The sequence below is a fragment of the Pan troglodytes genome, chromosome 20 (genome assembly GCF_028858775.2).
Source record: "Pan troglodytes isolate AG18354 chromosome 20, NHGRI_mPanTro3-v2.0_pri, whole genome shotgun sequence".
Classification (NCBI taxonomy): Eukaryota; Metazoa; Chordata; class Mammalia; order Primates; family Hominidae; genus Pan; species Pan troglodytes.
In genome coordinates this window covers 16,575,230-16,600,147 of record NC_072418.2, presented here as the reverse complement: position 1 = coordinate 16,600,147, position 24,918 = coordinate 16,575,230, and the positions used below count along the sequence as shown (strand labels likewise).

General features: G+C 52.7%; 1 protein-coding gene across 15 annotated transcripts; it reads left to right on the top strand.

Moving 5' to 3' along the window:
* On the top strand, positions 1-23,808 carry BRME1 (break repair meiotic recombinase recruitment factor 1). 15 transcript variants are annotated; one of them, XM_063800574.1, is made up of 11 exons: positions 47-92; positions 340-436; positions 1,229-1,280; positions 10,604-10,778; positions 12,932-13,013; positions 13,265-13,369; positions 15,688-15,979; positions 16,622-16,962; positions 20,093-20,187; positions 22,756-22,848; positions 23,204-23,808. In XM_063800574.1, the coding sequence occupies exons 3-11, from the start codon at positions 1,250-1,252 to the stop codon at positions 23,352-23,354; spliced, it is 1,365 nt and encodes a 454-aa protein (XP_063656644.1). In that variant the 5' UTR covers positions 47-92; positions 340-436; positions 1,229-1,249; the 3' UTR covers positions 23,355-23,808. The 15 variants fall into 15 exon arrangements, 12 of the variants coding, with proteins under 12 accessions (XP_054529889.1, XP_024207397.2, XP_001171304.5 ...); XM_054673915.2 differs by having other exon boundaries at positions 60-92; positions 383-436; XR_010153547.1 differs by adding an exon at positions 20,679-21,647 and having other exon boundaries at positions 63-92; positions 15,688-16,962.
* The last annotated feature ends 1,110 nt before the right edge of the window (positions 23,809-24,918 follow it).

The window sequence follows — 24,918 nt, the reverse complement described above, 5'->3', positions numbered from 1 at the left end:
CTGACTGTCGCGGGCTGCGAGGGCGGTGTTTGCGTCGCTCATGCGCGGGGCGGGACCTCGCGGGGCGCGGGAAAGAGGCAGAGCGCGCGCAGGTGTGAGGGGCGGCGACATCTGTGGGGTTCAAAGCGTCCGTCAGTCACCGACGGGCTCCGGCTTCACGTGGGCTCTCGGCCTGTGGAGTCCTCACTTTTCGGTGGTCAGCGTAGTGTCAGTGTGGGGCTTGTCACCGGGAGCGGGGTCTACAGCGCCCACCCTCAGGCCTTTCCATCTTTCACCTCCCGACTCAAGGCCTCCAGCGTTCTGTGAGGGCCAATTTGGCCATTTATTTTTTCCAAAAAGAGTAACGCGGATAATTCAAGCGACTTATTCCCAACTGATCCAGGCAGAGCTCGTTTGTGATAAGGACAGAGGGTCCTCAACGACTTCTGTGGCCCAGGTCCGTTCTGGTTTGCCTCGACCCCAAGGCTGGGAGAAACCGGCCTATGGCAGCTCTTTCCCCTCCAAGGACCCAGCTGTCCCCTTTAAAGTGGCACGATCTTGGCTCACTGCAACCTCTGCCTCCTGGCCTTGTACCACAGCCTCCTGAGTAGCTGGGATTACGGGTGTGTGCCACCGCACCTGACTAATTTTTTTTTTTTTTTTTTTTGAGACGGAGTCTCGCTCTGTCGCCCAGGCTGGAGTGCAGTAGAGCGATCTCGGCTCACTGCAACCTCTGCCTCATGGGTTCAAGGAATTCTACTGTCTCAGCCTCCCGAGTAGCTGGGATTACAGGTGTGCGCCACGATGCCCAGGCTAATTTTTGTGTTTTTAATAGAGAGGGGGTTTCACCATATTGGCCAGGCTGGTCTCCAGAGGCCCCTGGAGAGTCCTCAAGTGTCCTTGGAAGGGCCCCCAGATACCCCAGTCTGGAGGGAGGGGCTTCACACAGGCTGTTTCATCCTAGGGACCAGAGTCTGGGTCCCCGGGGCTATCTATAAGGACCCCCCAGGGCCCATTTGTCTTTCAGGTCCTGGGCATAAGATCTTCAGTTCGGAGGAGGTTTGAATTCCTACCTGGCCATGGCCCAAAGTGGCTGTGACTCTGTGTCCCAGTGGGAGCCATCTGACCCCTGGGGCAGCCAAATAGGCTGAGGTGGAGGTGGGGGTAACCTCTGCTCTCAGCCAAAGCCACTGGATATAAACAGAGACAGAGACTGCTTATAATGATGAGAGATTTTGCTTGTTTTCAGATTTCTCAAGGGGAAGATAAAATGACTAAGAGGAAGAAGCTGCGGACCTCAGGTACGTTCATTCAAATGGACACTTGTTGATTTCTGCTTCTGCTTGTGGGAAGAATGTGGGCTTGTTTATTGCAGATCTGGCTAACACGACTGCCCTAACCTCCTTAAAAGGAAGCAAGGATTGGCCGGGTGCGGTGGCTCACACCTGTAATCTCAGCACTTTGGGAGGCCGAGGTGGGCAGATCACAAGGTCAGGAGTTCAAGACCAGCCTGACCAACATGGTGAAACCCCGTATCTACTAAAAATACAAAAATTAGCCAGGTGTTGTGGCACATGCCTGTAGTCCCACCTACTCAGGAGACTGAGGCAGGAGAATCGTTTGAACCTGGGAGTCTGATGTTGCAGTGAGCCAAGATGGTGCCACTGCACTCTAGCCTGGGCAACAGAGCAAGACTCTGTCTCAAAAAAAAGAAAAAGACAAAAAGGATTTAATTCATGCTGGTAAGAAAAATAGAAGGCCGGGTGTGGTGGCTCACGCCTGTAATCCTAGCACTTTGGGAGGCCGAGGTGGGCGGATCGCTTGAGTCCAGGAGTTCAAGACCAGCCTGGGCAACATAGCGAGATCCTGTCTCTACAATGTAAAGTAAGGAAATTAGATGGGCGTGGTGGCAGGCACCTGTAGTCCCAGCTACTCAGGAGGTTGAGGCAGGAAGATTGCTTGAACTGGGAGATGGAGGTTGCAGTGAATCCAGATCGTACCACTGCACTCCATCCTGACTGATAGATTGAGGCCCTGTCTCAAAAAAAAAAAAGAAAGAAAGAAAAATAGAAATAACGGAGAGGGCATACAGGAAAAGTAAAAGTGAAAGTTTTCTGGAGCTTCTGCAAGCCTCTGGTGGGGTCCCACAGCTTAGAGGAGGCCTCCCCGGGCTTCAGGGCAGCGGGACAGCCTCCCTGCGGAACCAGTCCCAGAGATGACCCCTGGAATAATGCTTGATGTACTACAAGGCCACCCGGTATGTGGCTGAGTGTTTTACTCTGGGGCCCAAAACCTGGGTTCATCCCAGTTCTGCTCACTGTGTGGTGGTGGATGATTTCCTCTGTGCCACAGTTTCCCCTTTTGTAAATTGGGGATAATAAAAGCCACTACCCTTTCCTTTAGAGCAGTGTTTCTCAACTAGGTGAGAGGAAGGGATTTTGACCTCCAGAGACAGCTGGCAATGTTTGGAGACTTTATTTATTTTTTTTTTGGAGACCAAGTCTGACTCTGTCGTCCAGGCTGGAGTGCAGTAGCAAGATCTTGGCTCACTGCAGCCTCCACCTCCTGGGTTCAAGCGATTCTGCAGCCTCAGCCTCCTAAGTAGCTGGGACTACAGACGTGCACCACCACGCCCACCTAATTTTTGTATTTTTAGTAGGGATAGGGTTTCACAATGTTGGCCAGGCTGGTCTCAAACTCCTGACCTCAGGTGATCTGCCTGCCTCAGCCTCCCAAAGTGCTGGGATTACAGGTGTGAGCCACCGCGCCCGGCCTAGAAACTTTTTTTGGTTTTCATAACTGGAGAAATTATACTGACATCTAGTGGGTGGAGGCCAGGGATGCTGCTCAAATATCCTACCATGCATAGGATGCCCCCAAGCCACAGAGAATGATCCAGCCCCAAATGTCCTCCAAGGTGAAGAATCCTGCCCTTAGAGCTCACATGTGGATTAGTATCTGTAAAGCACCCAGAACTGACCTAAGGTAGTACACAAATGTACACTGCTGTTAACAATTCTTCTTCCAGACTTTTAAGAAAACTTTTATTTTGAAGTAATCTGGGACTTAAAGAAAAGTTGCAAAAATAATTCAGAGAGTTCTAGCTACCCTTCTCCAAGCTTTCCCTAATGTTGACATCTAGCATAGCCATAGGACAGTGATCAACTGTAGAACAGCATGAAAAACAGGACAGGACTCTAACCTCGGTACACTGCTTCTAGCCTTTTTTTTTTTTTTTTTTTGAGACGGAGTTTCGCTCTTGTTGCCCAGGCTGGAGTGCAGTGGCGCGATCTCGGCTTACTGCAACCTCCACCTCCCAAGTTCAGGCGATTCTCCTGACTCAGCCTCCCAAGTAGCTGGGATTACAGGCACCCGCCACCATGCTGAGCTAATTTTTGTATTTTTTTAGTAGAGTCAGGGTTTGGTCAGGCTGGTCTTGAACTCCCAACCTCAGGTGATCTGCCCGTCTTGGTGTCCCAAAGTGCTGGGATACAGGAGTGGGCCACCGCGCCCAGCCCAGACTTTTTTGTTTTTGTTTTTGAGACAGAGTCTTGATCTTGTTGCCCAGGCTGGCGCGATCTCGGCTCACCGCAACCTCTGCCTCCCAGATTCAAGCAATTCTCCTGCCTCAGCCTCCCAAGTAACTGAGATTACAGGCATATGCCACCATGCCCAGCTAATTTTTTTGTATTTTTAGTAGAGATGGGGTTTCTCCATGTTGGTCAGGCTGGTCTCGAACTCCCAACCTCAGGTGATCCGCCCATCTCGGCCTCCCAAAGTGCTGGGATTACAGGCATGAGCCAGCGCGCCCGGCTCAGACTTTTTTTTAAGATGGTGTCTCACTCTGTTGCCCAGACTGGAGTGCAGTGGCACGATCTTGACTCACTGCAGCCTCCGCCTCCTGGTTTCAAGCGATTCTCTTGCGTCAGCCTCCTGAGTAGCTGGGATTACAGGTGTCTGCCACCACGCTCAGATAATTTTTGTATTTGTAGTAGAGATGGGGTTTCACCATGTTGCCCAGGCTGATCTTGAACTCCTGGCCTCACATGATCTGCCCGCCTCAGCCAAAGTGCTGGGATTACTGGAGTGAGCCACCATACCCAGCTTTTTTTTTTTTCTTTTTTTTTGAGACAGAGTCTTGCTTTGTCGCCCAGGCTGGAGAGCAGTGGCACAATCATAGCTCGCTGCAGCCTCGACCTCCCCAGGCTCAGGTGATCTTCCCACCTCAGCCTCCGGAATAGCTGGGACTACAGGTGTGTGCCACCATGCCTGGCTAATTTTTGTATTTTTTGGAAGAGACGAGGCCTCACTATGTTGCCCAGGCTGGTCTTGAACTTCTGGGCTCCAGCAGTCCACCTGCCTTGGCCTCCCAATGTGCTCAGAATTACAGGCATGAGCCACCATGCCTGGTCAGACTTTTTCTGTATATATACAGATACAGTGTTGAGCTTTTTTCTTTTTTTTTTTTTTTGGAGACAGTCTCACTCTGTCACCCAGGCTGGAGTGCAGTGGCACGATTTTGGTTCACTCTAACCTCTGCCTCCTGGGTTCAAGTGATGCTCATGCCTCAGCCTCCTGAGTAGCTGGGATTACAGGTGCCTGCCACCATGCCTGGCAAATTTTTGCATTTTTAGTAGAGACGGGGTTTCACCATGTTGGCTAGGCTGCTCTCTAACTCCTGACTTCAAGTTATCCGCCTGCCTCAGCCTCCCCAAGATTACAGGCATGAGCCACCGTGCCTGGCCCAGATAAAATGTTTTTATTGGAAAATCGAATCATCACACTTACTGATCTGCAACCTCCATTTTTCACTTTGCGGTAGATCATGACCATGTTTACTTGTCAACATACCTATACAATTTCATCATTTGAGAAGAAAAACACCCCAAAATAGCCAGGCTTGGTGGTACGCACCTGTACTCCAGGCTACTTGGGAGGCCGAGGTGAAAGGATTGCCTGAGACCAGGAGTTCATGACCAGCCTGAGCAACATAATGTTACCCAGTCTCTAAAAAAAAAAAAAATTTTAATTAACCGGTGTGGTGGCGCCTACCTGTAGTCCTGGCTACTTAGGAGATTGAGGCAGGAGGATGGCTTGAGCTGAGGAGTTCCAGGCTGCAGTGAGCTATGATTGCGCCTGCGCTCCAGCCTGGGCCACAGAACAAAACCCTGTCTCTTAGAAAAAAAGAAAGATTGTTGGGCACGATGGCTCATGCCTGTAATCTGAGCACTTTGGGAGGCTGAGGCAGGTGGATGGATCATTTGAGGTCAGGGTTCGAGACCAACCTGATCAACATGGTGAAACCCCATCTGTACTAAAAGCACAAAAATTAGCCAGGCATGGTGGCATGTGTCTGTAATCCCAGCTACTTGGGAGGCTGAGACACGAGACTCGCTTGAGCCCAGGAGAGCTGAGATTGCACCACTGCACTCCAGCCTGGGCGACAGAGTGAGACTCTGTCTAAAAAAAAAAAGGAACAAACCAAGTCAGAAAGACAAACTCCCAATATGATGTAGTAGAGTTCCATTTGCCTATCATTTTCTAAAGTAAGTTAAATTTCTTCAAAATTTTGAAATGACTTTTTAATTTAGTGGCTGATGAATTTAGGGAATGGTGTGCATGTTTTTTCCCCCAAGATATGGGACAGGAGAGGAAATGATCAGCAGATTGAACATGTTTTGTGCAGAGATGAGCAACAGGCTGCTTGGAGGCATCAGAATTTCTCTGACCTTGGAGGGGGAAGCTGGGGACAGCCAGGCCCACCCACAGCAGGTCACTTGGGGCCTCTGTTGGCGGTAGACTCCCCAGCTCAGTGGACCTCTGGGCTGGCCCTGGACAACCCTTTCTGTGTGTGCTGGAAGGGTGGAGAGAGAGGAAGAAAATTCTGGCAGGTGGTGAAAGAGGCCTTTTCCCTCCCAATGTCTTTAGTCTTTGGTGTCGAACACAAGGTTCTGCCTTATTTTTTCTTAAATTAGTCCCATGTGGACAGATCACAGGAAGGAAAGAGAAGACTCTTCAATGCCATTGATATTTTTTTGCTTTTTATTCGGTACAAATGGCCATTCAGTCAGCCAAGTGAGCAAGTGTTTGAGAATCTCAAGAAACCAAATAAACAAAGCAGCTATATTTTGTCTTTTCTGGCAGACCACAAGGTCGTGTTTCTTTTGAGACAGAGTCTTGCTCTGTCACCCAGGCTGGAGTGCAGTGGTGCAGTCTTGGCTTACTGCAACCTCTGCCGCCTGGGTTCAAGTGATTCTCCTGCCTCAGCCTCCTGATTAGCTGGGACTACAGGTGCCCACCACCACACCTGGCTAATTTTTTGTATTTGTAGTAGAGACAGGGTTTCACCATGTTGGCCAGGCTGGTCTTGAACTCCTGACCTCAAGCAATCTGCCCACCTCACCCTCTCAAAGTGGTGAGATTACAGGCATGAGCCACTGCACCCGGACGGTTAGGAATGTGTTTCTATAAGCAATGTCCATTGGAGCTTTACTTGTGGTGGTACATCCTTTGAGGTGGGCACCTGATGGGGCAGGGCAGGGCGAAGGGGAGATCAAAGGGTGCATTGCACTCAGTTCCTGCCCTGGAGATCCTCCAGCTGTAGTCAGAGGACAAAGGAAAATGCTTCTCTTAGCGAGAGCTAAGCAAATACACAGCAGTGGGATAAAGTTCTAAACGGGCACTCCCGAACTGTAACTGACAGAATTACAAGCAATTGGCCGTGCGCCATGGCTCACACCTGCATTCCCAGCACTTTGGGAGGCCAAGGCAGGCAGATCACTTGAGATCAGGAGTTCAAAACCAGTGTGGCCAACATGGTGAAAACCCGTCTCTACTGAAAATACAAAAAAATTAACCAGGCATGGTGGCTTGCACCTGTAGTCGCAGCCAATCAGGAGGCTGAGGCAGGAGAATTGCTTGAACCCAGGAGGCAGAGGTTACAGTGAGCTGAGATCATGCCACTGTACTCTAGCCTGGGTGACAGAGCGAGAGTCCATCTCAAAAAAAGAAGAAGAAGAAGAAGAAGAATTAGAAGCAATTACAGGAAGATCGCTGTGGTTTAGTGGAGGGCAAACAGCTGAATGAGGAGTGATGCAGACCCTAGCAATTGGCGTCGAGGAAAGAGAGACTCATTCAGTAGGTTTACTTCACGATGTGTAAGTGTGTAATGTAGAGCTGAGGTTGGAAAAAGTCCATCTGGGGTTTGGATAGTGTTATTCTTTTTTTTTTTTTTTTTTTTTTTGAGATGGAGTTTCACTATTGTTGCCCAGGCTGGAGTGCAATGACGCGATATCGGCTCACCGCAACCTCCGCCTCCCGGGTTCAAGCGATTCTCCTGCCTCAGCCTCCTAAGTAGCTGAGATTACAGGCATGAGCCACCATGCCCGGCTAATTTTGTATTTTTAGTAGAGACAGGGTTTCTCCATGTTGGTCAGGCTGGTCTTAAACTCCCGACCTCAGGTGATCCGCCCGCCTCAGCCTCCCAAAGTGCTGGGATTACAGGCATGAACCACTGCGCCTGGTCCTGGATAGTGTTATTCTTTAGTGTTTTTTTTAGAGATAGGATCTAGCTCTGTTGCTGAGGCCAGAGTGCAGTGGCACAATCACGGCTTGCTGCAGCTTCAACCTCCAGGGCTCAAGCAATCCTCCTGCCTCAGCCTCCCGAGTAGCTGAGACTACAGGTGCATGCCACCACCCTCAGCTAATTTTTAAATGTTTTATAGAGGTGGGATCTCACTGTGTTACCCAAGTGAGATCCTGGACTCAAGTGATCCTACCCCCTCAGCCTCCTGAGTAGCTGGGACTGCAGGTGTGCACCACCACACCTGGCTGTTGGTTTGTCTTTTTGTTCTGCCTGCCTTGGCAGAAATCTGCTACATAGTAGGCATTCAGTAAATGCTCAAGTATTCTTAAGTGTGCTGGTTCTGGAGTTGGACGGGGTGCCAGCCTTGGTTCCTGGGCCTCTGTGTGCCTTAACGTTTTCACCTCTCTGGGAACTTGGGGCCCTTGGGTGTCAATTCTCGCATCTTTCCTTTCCTTTTAATTTAATTTAATTATTTATTTTTTTGAGATGGAATCTCACTCCCTTGCCCAGGCTGGAGTGCAGTGGCGCCATCTTGGCTCATTGCAACCTCAGCCCCCCGGATTCAAGCGATTCTCCTGCCTCAGCCTCCCAAGTAGCTGGGATTACAGGTGCCCACCACCATGCCCAGCTAACTTTTGCATTTTTAGTAGAGATGGGGTTTTGCCATATTGCCCTTTTATTTATTTATTTTAATTTAAATGTTTAATTTAAATGTTTTTTTGAGACAGGCTCTAGTTCTGTTGCCCAGGCTGGAGTGCAGTGGCACAGTCTGGACTCACTGCAATCTCTTCCTCTGGGCTCAAGTCATCCTCCCCCTTCAGCCTCCCAAGTACGTGGGACTGCAGGCATGCACCACCATGTTTGGCTAATTTTCGTACTTTTTATACAGGGTTTCGCCATGTTGCCCAGGCTGGTCTTGAACTGCTGAGCTTAAGCAATCCACCTGCCTCGGCCTCCCAAAGTCCTGGGATTACACGCTGGCATCTTTCCTTGCTGGTGGCAAAGGCCAATATTTTAATCATGGACAAAGATAATATTGAATTGCTCAAGGTTACTTCTGTAAGGCAGGCATAACAGCAGCACCCTGCCTTGAGCTTTTATCTTAACACACACAAGTTCTTAGGACAGCATCTGGTGTGGAACTCACTAGAGTCAACCCTTATCATTTGTTCACTGAATACATGATTAGGTTGGGGCCAGGTTTGGGGAAGTCTTACAAGCCAGCCACTATTGAAAGTTTTGATGTGGCTGGGCATGGTGGCTCATGTCTGTAATCCCAGCACTTTGGGAGGCCGAGGCGGGCGGATCATGAGGTCAAGAGATCGAGACCATCCTGGCCAACATGGTGAAACCCCGTCTCTACTAAAAATACAAAAATTAGCTGGGCGTGGTGGTGCGTGCCTGTGGTCCCAGCTACTCAGGAGGCTGAGGCAGGAGAATCACTTGAACCCGGGAGGCAGAGGTTGCGGTGAGCAGAGATCGTGCCATTGCACTCCAGCCTGGTGACAGAGCGAGACTCTGTCTCAAAAAAAAAAAAAAAAAAGTTTCGACGTAAGGGAGTTTTCTTAATTCAAAAGATAGATTCTGGTGAGGCAAAGTGGTTCATGCCTGTAATTCCAGCACTTCGGGAGGCCGAGACAAGAGGATCACTTGAGCGCCAGAGTTCACGACCAGCCTGGGCAACATATGAGACCCTGTCTCAACAAAACAAAAGCAAAAGAAAACTTAGCCAGGCATGGTGGCACACGCCTTTTGTCCCAGCTACTTGAGTGGCCTGAGGTGGGAGGATGGCTTGAGCCTATGAGGTCAAGACTGCAGTGATCCACAGTTGCACCACCTCACTCTAGCCTGGGAGACAAAGCCAGACCCTGTCTCAAAAAAAGAAAAAATATATATATAGTATATATAATACATAAATACATATATATAAATACGTATGTATAAATACATATGTATGTATAAATACATATGTATAAATATATATATTTACATATTTGGCTGAGGCTGAATCCTGAGGTGGCGTGGCCTGGCTTTAGATCACATGGAACAACCTGGCAATATAATGGGATATATAATATAGTATATATTTAATAAATATATAATATATCATATATAAATATATAATATAATACAAGGATATAATTTTTATAATATATTAATATATCATAAATATATAACTTAAATAATATATTTTATAATTATAAATATGTAATATGTAAATACATTATAATTATATATTTTATATGTATGTGTATATTAAATATGAATATGTATGTATTTTATATATGATATATAATATATATTAATTTTTTTTTTGAGACAGAGTCTCGCTCTGTCAACCAGGCTGGAGTGCAGTAGGGCAATCTCAGCTCACTGCAACTTCCGCCTCCCAGGTTCAAGCGATTCTCCTGCCTCAGCCTCCCAAGTAGCTGGGACTATAGGTGGGTGCCACCATGCCCGGCTAATTTTTGTATTTTCAGTAGAGACGGGGTTTTGCCATGTTGGCCAGGCTGGTCTTGAACTCCTGACCTTAGGTGATCCACCCGCCTCGGCCTCCCAAAGTGCTGGGATTATAGGCGTGAGCCACTGCGCTATATATACAAAGATGTCAATAAGCATCTTTAGCCTCTTAAATGCCGGAAGAAGACACATCGCAATTGCTTTCAGTGATGGGGAAGTTAGTGCAGAAATGCAAGGGGCCAGGACGTGGCCAAAGCATCACCTCTTCAGCACCCGGTGGCTGTGAGTCCCAGTTTTCCCGGGATGGCTATTTTGCAGATGTCTCAGCACATTAGAATGGTACATAATTTAGTCTTGTCTGCCCTTGGTGGTGTGCATTTATCCAGTCATGGATAATTTATTTATTGAGCACCAACAGTGTACAAGATGCTCTTACGGGCACTTGGGACCCTGCAGAGAGTGAAATGGATTCGGCCCCTTCTCGCGTGCAGCCTGGTTGTAGTGGGGGAGACCTGAGTTGTCAGCCATGAGCAGTGGCTGTATCCCCCACCCCTTCATCTTCCTCTGTCTCTAAAACAGGAGAGGGACTCTGTCCTCCAAAACCCCTAAAGAACCCAAGGCTAGGAGACTTCGATGGGGACCCCCAGAGTTCCATGTTGGGCTGTTTACATCACCCTGAGGAGCCAGAGGGCAAATTGGGACCTGTTCCCTCTACACAGCAGCACGGGGAGGAACCAGGAAAGGCCGTCTCCAGGTAGGTGGCTCTGAACATTCCGGCAGGTCTCCCCACTGACAGTCCACATAGCACAGCAGCTCAGCAGACAGCAATGCTTTGGGAAAGAGACCCACAACCTATCCAGTGCTGTGACCCACTCCCTCCCAGAGCTCAGGGCCCTCGGATCTCGCTTCTCCTAGCTTTCCTCGCTGGTAAGAAGGGTTGATGTTTTAGCCAGGCATGGTGGCTAATGCCTGTAATCCCAACACTTTGGGAGGCCGAGGGGGGAAGATCACTTGAGGTCACGAGTTTGAGACAAGCCTGGCCAACACTGCAAAACCCTGTCTCTACTAAAAATACAAAAATTAGCTGGGTGTGGTGGCGCACCTGTAATCCCAGATACTCAGGAGGCTAAGGCAGGGGAATCGACTGAACCCAGGAGGCAGAGGTTGCAGTAAGCTGAGATCATGCCACTACGCTCCAGCCTGGGCAACAGCGAGACTCCATCTAAAAAAAGAAAAAAAAGTTTTAACTGTGGGCAAAGATAACATTGCATTTTTCAGGGTTACAGAACTCATATTCTGTCTGCTGGTCAAACCCATCCTTCTTCCACATTCCTCCTCTTCCTTAATCAAGAAGGGAACAAAGGAATTGTTGTTATGTGAGCTAACGACCAATAAAAAAAGAAAAGCAATCAGGGCTGAGTGCAGTGGCTCATGCCTGTAATCCCAGCACACTGGGAGGCTGAGGCAAGAGGATCGCTTGAGCCCAGGAGTTCAAGAGGAGCCTGTGTAACATAACAGGGATGACCCCATATCTACAAGAAATAAAATAATTAGCCAAAACAAAACGATATACATATCCTTATTTATTTATTTATTTATTTGAGACAGGGTCTTTCGCTGTCACCCAGGCTGGAGTGCAGTGGCGCAATCTCGGCCCACTGCAACCTCCACCTCCCAGGTTCAAGCGATTCTCCTGCCTCAGCCTCCTGAGTAGCTGGGATGAAAGGTGCCCGCCACCATACCCAACTAATTTTTGTATTTTTAGTAGAGACGGGGTTTCACCATGTTGGCCAGGCTGGTCTCGAACTCCTGACTTAAGGTGATCCGCCCGCCTCGGCCTCCCAAAGTGTTGGGATTACAGGCGTGAGCCACCACGCCTGGCCCTTATTTATTTAAATATAACCCTAAGTTTCACTAGTTTTTAAAGACACTATGTTTCTTGCATCCACAATTTCCTTTCCCTAGAATGTGCCGTGTCAGGGCTGGAGTGTCCGTCCAAATGAGAATATCCCTATTCCCAGTTCAGAAGGCAATTCCTGGGATTATAAATGTAACAAAGTCACCTGTTAAGGCAGTGTATTCTCCAGGTGGGACTCTGCACCCTCCTTGACAGTTAAATATTCTCAGGTCACTGCTTCTCCATCCCCATCCCACTCTTTCAAAGCAGGTTTTCCAGGGCCTTCCATCTAGCGACATTTTTTTTTTTTTTTGAGATAGGGTCTTGCTCTGTCACCCAGGCTGGAGTGCAGTGGCGTGATCATAGCTCATTGCAGCCTGAACTCCCCTGGCTCAGATGATCCTGACATTTCAGCCTCTCAAGTAGCTGGGACCACAGGCACACATCACCACGTCCAGCTAATTTTTAAATTTTTTGTAGAAAAGGGGTCTTACTATGTTGCTCAGGCTGGTCTCAAACTCCTGGGCATCCACCCACCTCAGCTTCCCACAGTGCTGGGATTAAAGGGATGAGCCACCACGCCCAGCCTAGGAGACTCTTAGCACTGGTTTCCTGTTGGATTTTGTTTTGCGTTTGTCTCGATAGGTGAGTGACAACCTAGGAGGATTTCAGATCCCCCTCGTTTGTTTGTTTGTTTTTGACACAGAACCTTGTTCTCTCACCTAGGCTGGAATGCAGTAGCACAATCTTGGCTCACTGCAAACACCATCTCCTGAGTTCAAGCCATTCTGCCTCAGCCTCCCAAGTAGCTGGGATTACAGGCGTGCGCCACCACATCCAGCTAATTTTTGTATTTTTAGTAGAGATACGGTTTCACCATGTTCCCCAGGTTGGTCTCGAACTCCTGGCCTCGGTGATCTGCCCGCCTCAGCCGCCCAAAGTGCTGGAATTACAGGTGTGAGCCACCGCACCCGGGCAGATCTCCTTCAGTTTTATCTTTTCCTACATAGCTCCCCTGATGAGGAAACAGGATCTCCCTGCCGGCTCCTCCGTCAACCAGAAAAGGAGCCAGCTCCCCTTCCTCCTTCCCAGGTGAGCTCATCCTGTGGCCTCGTGGATATAGAAGCACCACTGCCTCCCTTAAAGTTCCGGCTCTGTGTCTCCCTTCTTTGTCACCAATTGCTCACTCATGGTCTACAGGGGCTGGAGGGAATGTGCCCAGAGGGCAAGGGTGGAGTTCTCTCAAGGCTATAAGAAAGGAGCAGGTTTGGGGTTGCTTTTTTCCTGAGACCTCATTCCTCTCTTATCTTTATTGCTGCTTTGTTCTTGTATCCGGTTTACAGGACTCATTCGGGAGGTTTGTTCCCCAGTTTGCAAAATCCAGGAAGACAGTGACAAGAAAAGAAGAGATGAAGGATGAGGACCGTGGGAGTGGGGCCTTTAGCCTGGTAAGGCTCTAAAATCAGCCAGGCTGAGCCCAGCGCAGGTGCAGCCTCCTGGCCCAGCCTCGGCAGCCCCATTTAACCCTGGAGTTCTTTGGCAATGGTGAGGCCTGCACCTCTCCACCCGCCGTTTTCAGTACATTGCGCTATGGATGTGTGTTGAGTATGCAACAATTCTTTATTTTATTTTTTTTCTTTTTTTTGAGACAGAGTTTCACTCTTGTCACCCAGGCTGGAGTGCGATGGTGCCATCTTGGCACACTGCAACCTCTGCCCCACTGGGTTCAAGCAATTCTCCCGCCTCAGCCTCCCAAGTAGCTGGGATAACAGACGCCTGCCCACCGCGCCCAGCTAATTTTTGTATTTTTAGTAGAGACGGGGTTTCACCATGTTGGCCAGCCTGGTCTTGAACTCCTGACCTCAGGTGATCTGCCCGCCTCAGCCACCCAAAGTGCTGGGATTACAGGCATGAGCCACCGCGCACGGCCTTAGCACAATTTTTTAAAAAACACAAAATGGTACAGAGTGAAGTTCCGGTGTTCTCTGTTTTAGCTTCACCGAGTGGTAACACCATGCATAACCATAGTCTATCACCAAAACTAGGCAATTGGCCAGGTGCAGTGGCTCATGCCTATGATCCCAACACTTTGGGAGACTTCCCTTGACCAGCCTGAGCAACATGGCAAGACTCTGTCTCTACAATAATTTTTTTTTTTTTTTTTGAGATGGAGTCTTGCTTATCGCCCAGGCTGGAGTGCAGTGGTGTGATCTCGGCTCACTGCAGCCTCCACCTCCTGGGTTCAAGTGATTCTCCTGCCTCAGCCTCCCCAGTAGCTGGGACTACAGGTGCACACCACCACACCTGGCTTATTTTTGTATTTTTATTAGAATAGGGGTTTCACCCTGTTGGCCAGGCTGGTCTCGAACTCCCAACTTCAAATGATCCGCCTGCCTCGGCCTCTCAAAGTGCTGGGATTACAGGCATGAGCCACTGCGTCCAGGCTACAATAATTGTTTTAAAACTTGGCCAGGTGCAGTGGCTCCCACCTGTAATCCCAGCACTTTGGGAGGCCGAGGCAGGAGGATCACTTGAGCCCAGGCATTCAAGACCAGCCTGGGCAACATGGCACAACGCCATCTCTACCAAAAAAACCACAAAATTTAGCCAGTTGTGGTGTGTACCTGTAGTCCCAGCTACTTAGGAGGCTGAGGTGGGAGGGTCATCTGAATCTAGGAAGGTCAAAACTACAGTGAGCCGTGATCACACCACTGCACTCCAGCCTGGACGAAAGAGTGAGACCCTGTCTCAAAATTATGAAAAATAAATAATAAAAATAATAATAGCCGCTGGGCGCAGTGGCTCATGCCTTTAATCCCAGCACTTTGGGAGGCCGAGACAGGCAGATCACCTGAGGTCTGTAGTTTGAGACCAGCCTAGTCAACATGGAGAAACTCTGTCTCTACTAAGTATACAAAATTAGCCGGGCATGGTGGTGCGAGCCTGTAATCCCAGCTACTCGGGAGGCTGAGGCAGGAGAATTGCGTGAACCCGGGAGGTGGGGGTTGCGGTGAGCCAAGATCGCACCATTGCACTCCAGCCTGGGCAACAAGAGTGAAACTCTGTCTAAAAATAATAATAATAATAATAATAAACAGGAAATTGACATTGGTGTGGTCTGAATGCCACCTTGATTTTCATATCCCTGATCTGATTGAGTACCTGGTGCTGGTGGAGAGAAGAGCTTGGTGGAAGGAGAGGTTTCTGTGCTTCCAGATCCCCCTCCAGTCGCCGGCCCTGGTACTGATGCCTATTTCCATGCATGATGGCCGGTGCCAATATCTGAGTCTTTGAACAGGGTGGTGACAACTATTAGATTGGTGCAAAAGTAAGTGCAGTTTTTGCCACTAATTTTTTTGTGTGTATGAGACAGAGTCTTACTCTGTCGTCCAGGCTGGAGTGCAGTCCTATCTCGGCTCACTGCAACCTCCGCCTCCCGGGTTCAAACAATTCTCCTGCCTCAGCCTCCTGAGTAGTTGGGACTACAGTCAACTGCCACCATGCCTGGCTAATTTTTATATTTGTTTAGTAGAGGTGGGGTTTCACCATTTTGGCCAGGCTGATCTTGAACTCCTGACCTCAAGTGATCCGCCCACCTCAGCCTCCCAAAGTGCTGGGATTACAGGCATGAGCCATCACGCCTGGCCAATTTTTGCCATTAAAAGTAATGACAAAACCCGCAATTACTTTAAACCAACCTAATAGAAAACTCTTCGGAGAACTTGGTTATCAAAGGCCCCGGGGCTGAGTCTTTTTCTGTCCACAGGAAACAATCGCAGAGTCCAGCGCCCAGAGTCCAGGATGCCAGCTGCTAGTGGAGACCCTGGGGGTCCCCCTCCAGGAGGCCACGGAGCTGGGGGACCCAACGCAGGCAGACAGTGCCCGCCCTGAGCAGAGCAGCCAGAGCCCTGTGCAGGCGGTGCCCGGCAGTGGGGATTCTCAGCCTGATGACCCTCCAGACAGGGGGACGGGGTTGTCCGCCTCACAGAGGGCCAGCCAAGACCACCTGTCAGAACAAGGGGCCGATGACAGCAAGCCTGAGACAGACAGGGTTCCAGGTGATGGTGGCCAAAAGGAACACCTACCAAGCATTGATTCTGAAGGGGAGAAGCCAGACAGAGGAGCCCCCCAGGAGGGAGGGGCCCAAAGGACAGCAGGGGCTGGCCTGCCTGGAGGGCCCCAGGAGGAGGGAGACGGTGTCCCCTGTACCCCAGCATCAGCTCCTACCTCAGGCCCTGCTCCAGGACTGGGCCCTGCCTCTTGGTGCCTGGAACCCGGGTCTGTGGCCCAGGGCTCCCCTGACCCCCAGCAGACCCCCAGCAGGATGGGTAGGGAAGGGGAAGGGACTTATAGCAGCCTGGGATGCTCCTCCCTCGGGATGGTTGTCATCGCAGACCTGAGCACAGACCCCACTGAGCTGGAAGAGAGGGCTCTGGAGGTGGCTGGGCCCGATGGGCAGGCCAGTGCCATATCACCTGCCTCTCCCAGGAGGAAGGCTGCTGATGGAGGCCACAGGAGGGCCTTGCCAGGCTGCACCTCGCTCACTGGGGAAACCACAGGAGAAAGTGGGGAGGCAGGGCAGGATGGCAAGCCCCCCGGCGATGTCCTAGTGGGCCCTACAGCCTCCCTGGCTCTGGCACCCGGGAGCGGAGAGTCCATGATGGGTGCTGGAGATTCCGGTCATGCATCCCCGGACACAGGTCCATGTGTCAATCAGAAGCAGGAGCCAGGTCCTGCTCAAGAGGAAGCCGAGTTAGGTGGCCAGAACCTCGAACGAGACCTCGAGGGGCTCCGTGTGTCCCCGCAAGCCTCTGTTGTGCTGGAACACAGAGAAATAGCAGACGACCCTCTCCAGGAGCCCGGGGCTCAGCAGGGCATTCCAGACACCACCTCAGAGCTGGCAGGGCAGCGAGACCACTCGCCTCATTCTGCAGACCAGGGCACCTGGGCAGACTCTTTAGCTGTGGAACTCGACTTCCTGCTGGACAGCCAGATACAGGATGCCCTGGATGCCTCTGACTTCGAAGCCCCACCTGAGCAGGTGAGAGCTGCCCTGAGTGACAGACATACCTGCCCAGGGCGGGCACCCAACCTCCACAAGCCCCCTCCTCGGTGCAGCGGCGGAGTGGGAGCTGGGGCTCAGGGCTTACCATTTACACAGCCAACGACTATAGGAGTCCGAGTTGCAGCTCTACTGGGTGTGGAGTCGGTGGTTTTCCAGAAAGTGTAGACCTGCCTTTCGGAGGTTGTCGACATATCTAGGGATGGTGACACACAGCTGCTTTCTCAGCCGGGCCCCCCACATTGAACTGGAGTCCCCAGGAGTGCCAGCCCCTGGCAGCTTCTGCTTCAGTGCCTGACCCTGGCTGTGGGGTCCCAGGGGATGTATTGAGGCGGCTAGACACAGATGGAGAGAAGCTGGGCCTGGGGATGGCTTTATACCTGGGCCTGGGGAGGGGGCTTCACTCCCAAGCTGCAAAAGAGCCTTTGCCCATCTCCTTAGGGTCCTCTGGGGGTCCTGATATGATTCTTTTCCAAACATACATAAGTCATTTTGTTTTTCTGCCAGAATGTGTAAGGGCTTTGCCTCCTTCAGGGATCTGCCCGCCCCACCGGCTGCCCGGATGTGGCCTCCTCTGGCTCCAGAGCCGGTGCCAGCCGTTGGCGTTCATTCTCCTGTCTGGGCAGATGGCAGCCTTGCTTCAGCCCTGCCCCCAGGGAAAGAGCGACCTCCCTAGCCGTTGGCACACCTGAGTCTGGGCTGAGGGCATCACAGTCACGCCCAGGGAGGTAGGCAGTTCTCTGTCCACACACTGGGTGTGGCAGTGAAGACTCTGGAGGAGTTCGTGCGCCTGCTAGAGGTGAGGCAGGTGGGAGGGGAGGAGGCCAGGCTGGCACCCAGGTCATGCCCCAGCCGCCGCGTCCTGGAACGCAGAGTCCAATTTGCTTTTCAAATGTCAGCCTCTGTTTCTTTGGCTGTCCCTGTGTTGAGATGTTAAAAAAAAAAAAAAAAAAAAATTCATGGCCAGGCACAGTGGCTCCCACCTGTAATCTCAGCACTTTGGGAGACCGAGGCAGGAGAGCAGGACCAGCCTGGCCAACATGGTGAAGCCCCATCTCTACCAAAATACAAAAATTAGCTGGGCATGGTGGCATGTGCCTCTAATCCCAGCTACTCCGGAGGCTGAGGCAGAAGAATCACTTGAACCCGGGAGACTGAGGTTGCAGTGAGCCAAGATCGCGCCACTGCACTCCAGCCTGGGCAAGAGAGCAAGACTCTCTCAAGAAAAGAAAAAATTAGCCAGGCATGGGGACGCATGGCTGCAGTCCCAGCTACTTGGGAGGCTGAGGCAGGAGAATCACTTGAGCCCAGGAGGTTGAGGTTGCAGTGAGCCGAGATTACACCACTGCACTCCAGCCTGGGTGCCGAACACCCTGTCTCAAAAAAAAAAAAAGTGAGTCACAGTGCGGTTCAGTGGTAGAGGCTGAACACAAGCATGTGGGAAAGGCAGGAGTTCTGGTGCTGGGCACAGCTGAAATTTTATGAGAGCTTCATGCCTTGCAAAATGCAAATCCCTCGCTTGAGAGAAGAGCCGCCTCCATTGCCTCCAGTCTGTGGTCTCGTGAGTGGTGGCTTGGAGAGAAGGCTGGGAAATGGTTAAGGTGTTTGGGGCCAGGTGTGCCTAGGTGGCATCCAGCAGGTGAAGCCCCTAGCCCTCCTAAACGGGCTGCCAAACTGCAAGCTTGGAAAAAGACCCTGAAATCCAGACTTGGGGGGATCCAGACAGACAGCCAGGCTGGTCAAACCCAACCAGCATTAGCAGCCTTTCCCCAGCCAGGGGAGGAGGCACCGCCCTGACAGCACTGCCAGGGCCTGGGCGTGTTTGGTTTTGACACGAGGCGTTCCCCGGCAAGTTGAGGCGACCCAGGCAAGGAACACATTCCCGTGGGAAGGTTCCGGGTGGCTCCCGGCAGGAAGGCCGAGGCCCATGTCTCCCAACATGGGCAGGGACACGGGGAACAGCAAAGATGGATCGAGAGGGCCGTCTCAGCACCTCCTCCTGACCTCACTGTGGCCACACACTGTGCTAGAGGAGGGGACTCAGAGGTGACACAGCAGAGACAGAGCTTTCAAACCTCAAACCAAGGTCTCGTCATGGGAGGGTTTGGTGTTACTTTCTCATAGATCCTTTGCACTCACTCTTGGACTGATGGAGCTTCTGCAATCTGCATATGGAGTCATTTAATTTAAATTTTAGAGACAGGGCCTTGCTCTGTCGCCCAGGCTGGAGTGCAGTGGCACAATCACAGCTCACTGCAGCCTCAACCTCCCGGGCTCAAGCAGTTGATCCTCCTGCCTCAGCCTCCCAAGTAGCTAGGACCACAGGTGCGTGCCACCATGCCCAGCTAATTTTTTTTTTTTTTTTTTTGTACAGACAGGGTCTCGCCGTGTTGCCCAGGCTGGTCTGGAACTCTTGGCCTCAAACAATCCTCCCACCTCAGCCTTCCAAAGTGCTGGGATTACAGGTGTCCCCAGCCTGGCTCATTGCCTCTTTTCTGAGGGACATCATAGGTCACCACTGTAACGGAGCTTGACATTTTCCATGGAAATTAAACCACCATTGACGCTTAGAAGCTTAAGCGCCTTGGAGTTACCAGGCTTTCCCCTGTATTCACTGGGAGTTTTCCCCTCGTGTTATATTTGCAAACTCCTTTCCTAACAGGATGTCTGTGGCTCATTCAGCCAAGGTAGATGACTCCACTTCACCGCAGTTGCCCCCGCTTTGTGTTTTCTCTGTACCCGTAAAGACAGTGAGGGGCATGCAGGAGACTGCAGTGGTGTCAGGGCCAGAGATCATGGCACAGTGGTGCCCCCACTGCCCAGATCAGCCTGTGGGAGGCCCGGGCCTAGGAGCGGACACCAGGGTTGGCTGTGGCCTTTCTCTTTCCAAGGGGAAAGGACGGGCGCAGCCCAGGCTGGTAGCCTCGGGTCTACCCATCATGGATTTCTTCCCCGTTACCGCTCTTCCTCTGCAGGAGTCCCAGCCAGCCCCGATGTGACCTGCTGTGGCCGCGGTGAAGCCAAAGGCATCAGCGTGACTTCTGGTTCCCCTGTGCAGAGCTTGCCCGACCCGGGCCTCGACCACTCACACCTTGTGCTCTCTTTCCAGCTCTTTCCTTCGGGGAACAAGCCGGGCCCTTGCTGGCCGGGCCCCAGCTCACGTGCCATTGGAGACCCTGTTGCAGTGGCCAAGGCCCAGCCGAGGTAGGTGTGGTGTGGGTGAGAAGTGGCTCCAGGACCTTCACAAATTTTACCAAGGAGGGTGACAGATGGAGGAGACAGACCCCAGTTCTCCCTCCCTGGGCCTCGACTTCCTCAGTCCAGCAGGGGAGCTGAGCCCTGTCTTTCAAACTGTATACATTCCCCTGCTCCCCGAAAGCAGAGAATGGGCGACAGTGACCAATGATCGACACCCAACCCAGCATCTCCCCACCCAGAAGCTCCCCAGGAGCCCTGGGACAGTGCCTCCGGCTCTGTGGGCTGTTTCTCTCTGGGAAGAGGGGCCAAAGCTTCCTCCTGAGTCCCTGGGAAGGGGAGGGGACCCAGACAGGGCTCAGAACTGTTGGCTGAGACCATCTTGGAGCCGTTCCTAGCTCTGGCACCAGGCGGGCACCCGAGTGAATCTAACCTGCCCTCACCTCCTCCCCTCCCCACTTGGCTCTTGCCCTAGGCGAACCACCTCCTCCCTCCCGCAGGCCACCAGTGAGCCGTCCTCCAGCCTGCTGTGTGTGAGGAGGGCACCCTCTCTCCTGCACCATGCCCGGGGTCTCCGCAGCCTGTCCCCTCCTCCCGTGCCCTCCCACAGCCCTCCTCGAAGCCAGCGCTGGGTGGCTGCCCTCTCTGTTACCTGGCACTTGAACCTGCCTCTCTGCAGAGGCGGCAGCTTATCAATTATTTATGGCCAAGTTTCTGTTTCTGTCTGGCAGGGGTGGAGGAGGGTTTGGGACTCAGCCCTTGGCTGTGTGTGGCCCCCACACCCTCCTCCTCCTTCTCCTCTCCTAGCAGAGGGCGGCTCTGTCCCTGCCTCCTGCCCTCACTCCCTGTGACTTGTACCTGCTGTGCCACTGGCCACCTCCCTTAGCCACACACACAACCTGCACGTGGACCAGAGGCAGTTCATCAGAGCGGCCCGCTGTGGTTTGAGTGAAGAGCCGGGAGGGTTCACATCTGAATCTCCGACAGCGTCCCAGGGCCAATGCAGCTCCCCTCCCCACCGCCCTGGATGTCTGGAAGCTCCCAGAGGGCCCCGGGTCTGGTTTGGTGGCTTGAGGCTGAATGACACACACAAGAGGCTAAGACCCAGGGGCTGCCAGACACCTCAGGGTGACCAAGGCAGGAGCAGCAGGACAGCAGTTTCCATAGTGATAGCCCCGGAGGTGCTGCGAAGCCTGGGACATGGGCGGGTTTAGGGTGGGTGGCCCCCACTTACCCGCCTGGCCACCTGTACTGCCCGTGTCTGAGAGCGGCACCTGTTCTGTGGGGTGGGGGAGGTGTTCTGTGGCTCCTTGGCTCTTCCGTGATTTTTTTTTTTTTTTTTTGAGACACAGTCTTACTCCCATCACCCAGGCTGGAGTGCAGTGGTGCAACCTCAGCTCACTGCAGCCTCGATCTCCCAGGCTCGCATGATTCTCCCACTTCAGCCCCCTAAGTAGCTGGGACTACAGGTACCCGCCACCACACCCGGCTAATTTTGTATATATTTTTTATAGATGGGATTTTGCCATGTTGCCCAGGCTGGTCTCAAACTCCTGGATTCAAGTAATCCACCTGCCTCAGCCTCACAAAGTGGTGGGATTACAGGCATGAGCCATCGTGCCTGGCGGGATATTTTTTAGATAGAGTCTTGCTTTGTTGCCCAGGCTGGTGTGCAGGATCATAGCTTACTGTAGCCTCCATCTCCCAGGCTCAACTGATCCTCCCACTTCATCCTCCTGAGTAGCTGGGACTACAGGCGCGCACCACTATGCCTGGCTAATTTTGTATTATTTGTAGAGATGGGGGTCTCACTACATTGCCGAGGCTGGTCTTGAATTCCTGGGTTCAAGCCATCCTCCCACCTTGACCTCCCAAACCTTCCAAGGATATGAATGCCATCTGGGCCGGCTTTTCTAGCACTGCCCTGGGTGCTGGGGAGGCAGTGTGGGACAAAACACAGAGTTGAATGCTACTGGGGGATTCAGGGTGTGGGGACATGAGAGACAGCAGATTAGATAGTCAGATGGCAGAGTGTTGGGGAAAAAAAGGCAGCGGAGAAGGGGTTAAAATGTAAGGAGGAATCAGGGAAGCCACCACCCACCACCAGGAGGAGACATTTGGGAAAGAACATTCCAGAATCCTGAGAGGTGCTCAAGGAATGGCCAGGAGTCTAGTGTGGCTAGAGCAGAGGGGAGGGGAGAAGTGGGGGATGAGGGGAGGGCACGGGGCAGGCAGGTGGTGCACAGCTGCGGGAGGAGAGGGCTTGCCTCTGAGCTAGGTTTCCAAGTTCACAGCCCCCAGTGCCTGTGGGGGACAAGCCACAGGGGCAGGAGCTAGGGAGGCGGTGGCAGCAGCGTCCTGAGAGGGCAGGGCAGGTAGGGGAGAAGCGGTTGGGTTCTGGGCCTGCTGGGCAGTAGAGCCAGCTGGGTTGGCCATCAGGGTTCTGTCGTGAACAGAGGAGGACAGGCTGGACACCTGGAAAAGATGGCACGAGGCCCTGCAGAAGCCCCTCCCACTGGAGAGCTCTGGTAGTCCAGTGAGGTCGGGCCACTCTCAATTTCCTTCCCTGCTGGCCAGGACCTTCGTGGGGATCCAGGCCTCTGAGGCCTCCAGGATGGAGGATGCCACCAACGTCGTGCGTGGCCTCATCGTTGAGCTCTCCAACCTGAAGTACGGGGTGGGCTTGGACTCACGGCACAGGGGCTGTGGGAGGCCAGTGGGGACTCAGAGGAGCAGGGAGGGACTGAAGTGTGAAGCCCCTAGGTGGGCAGCGAGGGTCAGGCACCTCACTGCTGCTGGGTCCTCACCGTGGCCCCCCTCCCCCGTCCTTTGCAGAACACAGGCTCTGAAGAAAGGCTGGAACAGGCCCAGCCTGTGCTGCAACAGGCCCTTTCTGGTTATGTGCACGTGTGTGAGCCGTGTGTGTGCACCTGAGTCATTGGTGACCATGTGGCTGTGAGGCGCGGCCCCCTCTGTCACCTGGTGACCACTGAGCCCCACACGCATGCCTGTGTTTCCCCCACAGCCGGCTGATCATGGGCACCCATCGGGACCTGGAAGCTTTCAAGCGCCTTAACTACCGGAAGACAAAGCCGGGAGGCAAAGCCCCCCTGCCTTACCCTTCCAAGGGGCCTGGGAATATCCCTCGAGGGGACCCACCCTGGAGGGAGTTGTAGGCCACTTTGAGGTCTGTGTTTCCTTTGCCACCCAGCCCCCATGTCTGCAGACCTCCTCCAAGATGCTCCAGGGGGTCCTAGTGGACCCTACAAACCTCCCTTCAGTTGCCCGGAAGTTGGTCTTCCATGGACAACACAAAGGAGGCCATGAGGTCCTGGCCTCACCTGGCCAGGGTCAAGGTCATTTGCCACCCTTGGCTTCAGGGAGGGAAACTGTGTCTCCCATAGCCCCAGTGACTTCAAGCGGGCCTGGGCTCCAGGAAGCTGGCCACCTCCGAGCAGGGCCCATCCTGTCCGGATTTGCAAATTTTAGGGTCCTGAGCCAAGTATGGATGGTTCAGAATTTGTTTCTTTCCTGGAGGAGAAGAGAGCTCCCTTTGTTTTCTTTCTCCCCATTTCCATTTTATTTCTTCTGGGAAGACCCATAATAAATGATTCTGTAGAGGCCCCGTGACCTGCTGTTTGGGGCTGAGGCTTCAGTTCCTTCACCTTCCACCCACAAACCTCTCTACCCACTTCCTCCTCCTCGCCCTCTACGAGTTTTATGCCTCAGCTTCCCTGGGAAAGCAAGAGGGGGGCGAATCTCCAGGGGTGGGTGACTGTGTGCCCACATCTGTGTGCAGGCTCTTGAGCATACACGCGGGTCGAAGCCTAAGAGACGCCCTGGGCGATCATCCAGCTGCAGGGTGAGTCCTGCGCTCAGGTGGCTTGGCCCATCCTCCAGGACAAGCTGCCTGTGCGCCCCAGACAGGAAGGAGGCCATCCCAGGAGGTTATGGATGCAAACATGGCTGAAGTCGTGGCATTTCTCATCCCACGCAAGCCTCTCGAGCCAGATGACAGTCCTGTTAGCAACCACAGGGGCTGCTGTCATCCTCAGTTTACAGAAAACAATGCCTCTGTGAAATCTGTCACTGAAAGGCTGACTGGACCTTCGACATCATGAAGCACTCTGTGACTCCTGCACCCCAGCTCCCATGGCTCAGGCGGGGTCCTCCTCCCACCCTGCAGCCTTACACCCTGGAGACCTGATGCAGGAGGGGAGGAAAGAGCAGGGCGGTTTCACACCCAGGTGAGCCGCCTGTCCACCAGGACATGCCCTAGTATAAGCCCAGTTCCCCGGGTCTCCAGCCCCAGCGGCTCTGCCCTAGGAAACTGTAACTCCATTCCCAGACCCTGGGAGCTGCTGGGATCCTTCTGTTTTCTTTTTCCTCCTCCCCACTTCCCCCTCCACGACCCAGCTGTCTGCAAGAGCCCACCCCCATCCCCAGGGCCTCCGGTTCCAATTTAAGTCGGAAAGCCAAGGGCAGAGGGGACAGCAAAGAGCCCGATTCCTGCTCCCCGCTGCCAGACCACAGGCCTCAGGGCTGGTTTGTGGGACGGGGGCGGGGTAGGAATGTGGACTGCACAGTGGGCGCACTGGCTTCCTGAGCACTGCCACCTGTTGCCCCAACAGGACAAGATCTGGAGGTGGAGGAGGCAGGCAGGGGTGTGGGGATTCCCCCACATGCATTCCCCCCCGCCCTGCCAGAACAGCCCCATCCTTCTGCTCCTGCCCAAGCCCA

Bases quoted from the DNA above. Each gene is read 5' to 3' on its own strand.
- BRME1 (XM_024351625.3), top strand. From the start codon at position 41: ATGCGCGGGGCGGGACCTCGCGGGGCGCGGGAAAGAGGCAGAGCGCGC. The intron at 16,963-20,092 runs GTGAGAGCTGCC...CTCTCTTTCCAG, and splicing joins TCGAAGCCCCACCTGAGCAG to CTCTTTCCTTCGGGGAACAA. The intron at 20,188-22,755 runs GTAGGTGTGGTG...CCTGCTGGCCAG, and splicing joins GTGGCCAAGGCCCAGCCGAG to GACCTTCGTGGGGATCCAGG.